Source organism: Lactuca saligna, chromosome 1 (assembly GCF_052625555.1).
Source record: "Lactuca saligna cultivar CGN05327 chromosome 1, ASM5262555v1, whole genome shotgun sequence".
NCBI lineage: Eukaryota > Viridiplantae > Streptophyta > Magnoliopsida > Asterales > Asteraceae > Lactuca > Lactuca saligna.
Genome location: NC_136417.1, coordinates 97,665,419 through 97,670,760, shown reverse-complemented (window position 1 = coordinate 97,670,760; position 5,342 = coordinate 97,665,419). Strand labels below are relative to the sequence as shown.

Sequence of the window (5,342 nt, the reverse complement as noted above, 5' to 3'; positions counted from 1 at the left end):
GCGCATTTCATGATTACATTTACATTTCCAATCAAATGATTTATCGTATCATGGATTCTAGACAAGTCTACAAACGAGTGAAATCACAAGTGTTGTGATTTTTGAGTTTACTTAGCTTTAAGATCGAACTCATGGGATAAGATACAACATCAATATGTACAATATCATGTTGCTTTTGTACATATTGATGTTGTATCTTATCCCATGAGTTCGATCTTAAAGTTAAGTAAACTCAAAAATCACAACACTTGTGATTTCACTCGTTTGTAGACTTGTCTAGAATCCATAATACGATAAATCATTTGAGTGGAAATGTAAATGTAATCATGAAATGCGTCTGCTTACTCAAGATTCCCCTAATAAATATTCGAGTGCATTACAAAGTTGTACATATATGAATAATGTCCTTTCGTAGGTTATGTTTTGAAGAGAAGCAAGAATGAATCTCATAAAGTCATTAATATCAGTAGGAGATGACGTGGGATTTGCTGTAAATGAGTAAAGAGAAAATAAATCAGGAGGGTAACCAACTGTTGCATTTGTTCTCATTTGGTCCCTTTGCTTTTTTTTATACTCAATATACCATCGAACTTGTTGTTTGTGTTCATCATAACCCTTTGACCGGCTATCACAGGTCAAAAACCGGTCAAAAGGGTTATGGTGAACACAAACAACAAGTTCGATGATATATTGAATACAAAAAAAAAGGAAAGGGACGAAATGAGTACAAAAGAAAAAGTTAATTACCCTCAAGAGTCATTTTCCTAATTTTTTTATCTCCTCCCTTACAATTTGAAAAGTTCAGAACTTCAAATTAATACAATTTGTTTTTTTTTGGAACGGCGGAATTTTATAAAACTAGCAAGTAGCTAGAAAGAGAATTACATCAAAATAGTAACTGAAAGAGGATTATGAAGCCAAGAGGACCAACTAAACTTGGCTTTACTACATCTACTAGAAATCCAAACAAAAGAATTATGAACAACATTATCAAAAATCATAGATTTCTTAGACGTAGCCGCTCTAAAAATCAAACCATTCCTGAAATCCCATATACACCAAAAGGCGGTTAAGATCACCGCATCAAAAGCTTTGGGCTGCTCAATACACCGGATGGTAGAATCAGCCCAATTGATAAGAGAATCCACAGTCAACTAAGAAGGACAGTTGACACCCCACCAGATCGCGATACGAGACCATAAAGCACTCAAATCAGGATAGTTAGCAAAAATATGGTCAACAGTCTCCACTCTAGAAGAACAGACAGGGCAAAGAATAGAATCCACCATGATACCTCTATGGGATAAATGTTCTCTAGTAGGGATACGAGACAATCTAATTCTCCAAATAAGAATATTGATCTTAATTGGAACCCAATTATTCCAATGAGTAGAGTGACCTCCGTTGTTAAGCGTAAGACTATCCAAGAATTTTCGAGCCGAAGAAACTGAAAAGTTATATGAAACATCAATAGCCCAACCCAGTCTATCTGGGACCGGACTGAATTGGAAGTCCTGCAAAAGACAAGTAAAATTATTCCATTGCTCCTGTTCCGCACCACCTCTAGGGTCACGTCTGAGAGTGTTAACTCCCAAACCCTTGGACAACCTGTCTATAATAGAAGCATGTCTATGCAAATCCAACGCATAGATTCTAGGAAAAGTGGCAGACAGGGGCGTATTAGCCCTCCAAACATCATGCCAAAAAGAAGTACAGGTACCATCACCAACTCTAATAGAACACATAGATTGAAGATCAATATATTTCTTGCATAACTGGGAGAACGTATGAACAACCCCACCCCAAGAAGCTTGGGCAGAAATAGGAATTCTCAGATTCCTGCAAGAGCCATCCAAACCATAGATAGATTTTATCATTCTAACCCATAGAAGATCAGGGCAGTGATAAAATCTCCACTACCAGCGAAAAATCATAGTCTACTGAAAAAGAAAAGACTGCCAATCCCCAAACCACCTTCATCCTTGGAGGATAAGACTCTATCCCATCTAACCCAATGCATATGACGATCATCTCGGTCTGCACCCCAAAAAAATCTCGCCCTCATACCTTCAAGGTCCTTCAAAACCGAAATAGGAGCAAGGAAAGCAGACATCAAGTAACTCCCTAACGAACCCAAGACAGAATTTATCAATGTAAGACGACCTCCAAACGAGAGGCACTTAGCCTTCCAGATTGAGAGCTTGAAGCAAAATCTATCAATCATAGGAACCTAAGAGGACTTTCGAGTCATAGGCTGACCCACCGAGATACCAAGATGGGAAAAAGGAAGCATAGAGGCTGCACAACCAATCTTGTTTGCCACCACAAGAACTTGAGAAAAAGAAATTCCCACACCAATTAATTTACGTTTAAGTAAATTGATTTTAAGCCTAGAAGCCAAGTAAAATCATCTAAGGTTAAAAAGGAGACAGTTAGTGTTCTCAGGATTCCAAGGAGTGACTAACATAACATCATCCACATATAGGAGATGAGATATTTCAATGTCTGAAATAGAGACCCCTCTAAGAGTGTTCACAGCTCGAGCCTGCATCAAAGAAGTATGAAGACCCTCCATAGCCAAAATAAACAAAAAAGGTGAAAGAGGATCACCCTGTCTCAACCCACGATGAATTTGAAATTCATCAGTCGGGGAACCATTAATCAACAAAGAAGCCCTCACAGTCGACAAAAGTTCGTTAATCCACCGACACCACATAGATCCGAATCCCATAATGGACATGATTTCCAGTAAGTAATCCCAAGATAAGGAATCAAAAGCCTTCTCGAAATCAACCTTAAAGAGCAACAAAGGGTTTTTGGAAGACTTGCTCCATGCAACCAATTCGTTAAGAAGAAAAGGACCTTCCAGAATTTGTTTGCCTTTGATAAAAGCAGATTGCTCAAGGCTAACAACACTATGAATAACCTGATGGGTTTTAGCCATAAGAACATCCTATGTGCTCATGCAACCCTAATGCTTGGATCTAGGTTTCTCTATTATACATGCTATTCATCCAAGACTTTAAACCCTAGTTCTAGCATACAAATAATCATATTAACATAAGAATGGGTTTAAGATATTACCTTGATTGTTATGTAGCAATAACAATCTCAAATCTTCCTTGTGATGACTTTAGAAAGCTTAGAGTCACAAATGTCACTCCTCTAATGGCTCACAAACACCAAGAGCAAGAGGATGAAAAAGAGAAGAGAAGGAGGCTGCCCAAAACGTGTGGAAACCCTAACCAATTAGTTTTCAACGTTTTTGGGGCTTAAGGGTTCTTTAAATAGAGAGGCTATTAGGGTTATCTAACAAGGAAACCCTAATTTGGATGCTTAGGCCCTAAGCAACCCATGAACCCCCCCTTTTTAATAAGCCTTGGACGATTTCTAATGGGTTTCCCCATAGAATTCGTCCAACCTTATATTATAAGGTAATCCATAGCTCAATTGCAATTATCTTATAATTACAATTCTAGTCCCTTAAGTTTAATTAATCTCTTTTAGCCACAAACTTAACTCTAATATTAATTAAACAATATGATTTCTCCTTTAATATATTATTCTCATAATATATTAATAAATCATATTTAATCCTTTCTCTCCATAATTCATCCTATCAAGTTGCTTTGGTGAAGGCAACCCAAAAGGACCATGCACCATCAGGTCAAGTACATACCAAAATAGTTATGGACTTAGACACTAATCCAACAGTCTCCCACTTGGATAAGTCTAATAACTATTCCGTGTATGACTTCAGATCCTGATCTGCAATCGTAGCTTTCTAAAGCCGCTGTCAACTCTGATCTTATCAGATACGCATGTCTGTTAGATAAGGGATCATATATTCCTCCATTCTAGATATCTTATAGACTGAGACATGGATCTAAATCATTCTCTCTGTCTATGTGCTGTTTCCCGAATTCAAATTTATGACGACTGACAACAGACTACAATTGAACACATCAATTTAGTCCCGGCTTGGCCAAGCACTTAGGTGCCATCACTAAATCATCGAGGGGCCCATATATATCGCTTTCATCCTATTTTGGATAAAAGGAACGGATAAACTTTGACTCAATGCTCGCTTGCACTTACTCACCAAATCACACACAACAATATGTTTTATAACACCAAGTTACTGGTGCGTTTACATATTATCAATGTGCAACCGACTCACAAGATACAACTCACACATCTCGGTTTCAAGAATATAAGATGTTATCATCTCACCAATCACTCGTGATAAAATCCATGAAGTGATCCAAGTAAGCGTGGGTTTAATCCAATGCTCAAATCATATCCATAATCACTCATGAACGTTGCAGCAAACAATTGCTTATGTCTAATACACTTTAGACAATCCACACACCAATTCACGACAGTCTTCATTCATACCTACTTCCAACATATGAACAACTGTGGTCCGTTCGCATAATTTGATTTTTCTGAACCAACTTAATTATTCGGGAAGTCAAAACATGCAAAGTGAAACACAAGAATAATACTAATCCCATATGGTCTCAACCCTTTGAGTATAAATAAAACACCTTTTATTTATCACCATATCGATTACTCATTATTTGTTGTTTCGGGTAATCAACTTCTTATTTGAATCATAACTATATTTGTCCCATGCTCTTAGCATGCACACAATGTTTTCCTATGGTTTTTACTTTGTGAAATAGATCAAATGAACACATTACCAATCATACTCATTTCACAACTCCCAATCCTTTCTACAAGTGAAAGAATATCAAATTCTTGCCACTTATAGAATATGCTAGATTCTAACATTTTATGCAATGATCTCTACAAGTGAAAGAATATCAAATTCTTGCCACTTATAGAATATGCTAGATTCTAACATTTTATGCAATGATCCTTTCGTAATATCACTACACTAAAGTCACAAGGACTATTGCCAATGAAATTACAAAACTCTCTATCGGAAATTGTTACAAGACAATTCCATAGATGTGATGTCTCTTACTCAAAGTACATTCCTTTGACCATCCTTTTGCATAAAAGTTTCTAATATAGACATAGATTCTCAATATCCAACTCCCAATATGGAAACCTTTCCATACTTACCATATCATAACTCATTCTTAATAGAATTTTATCTATTCATAATAATGTCGATATGCTCCATCCAATATCATACTTCCAACTACTCAGAAGCGACCAATCCTCGGCGAGCTTTGGATCGTCCTTTGACAGTTGTTTAATTATCTTAGTCAAAACCGTTTCTAGTCCTTTTTCCCTCTAAATGCGTTAGACATTTGGAAAATTTTAGAATGGTCAAATATTATAGCATTTGCAATCGGTCCTATACCCGA

The 5,342-nt window shown here is 36.8% G+C and overlaps 1 protein-coding gene across 1 annotated transcript; it reads right to left on the bottom strand.

The window, feature by feature from the left end:
- Window positions 1-1,154: 1,154 nt before the first annotated feature.
- LOC145010010 (uncharacterized) lies at window positions 1,155-2,944 on the bottom strand. The gene is made up of 2 exons (XM_078968612.1): window positions 2,466-2,944; window positions 1,155-1,839 (listed from the first exon to the last, which is right to left on the bottom strand). Exons 1-2 carry the CDS (start codon window positions 2,942-2,944, stop codon window positions 1,155-1,157), a joined length of 1,164 nt encoding a protein of 387 aa, XP_078824738.1.
- Between the last annotated feature and the right edge of the window lie 2,398 nt (window positions 2,945-5,342).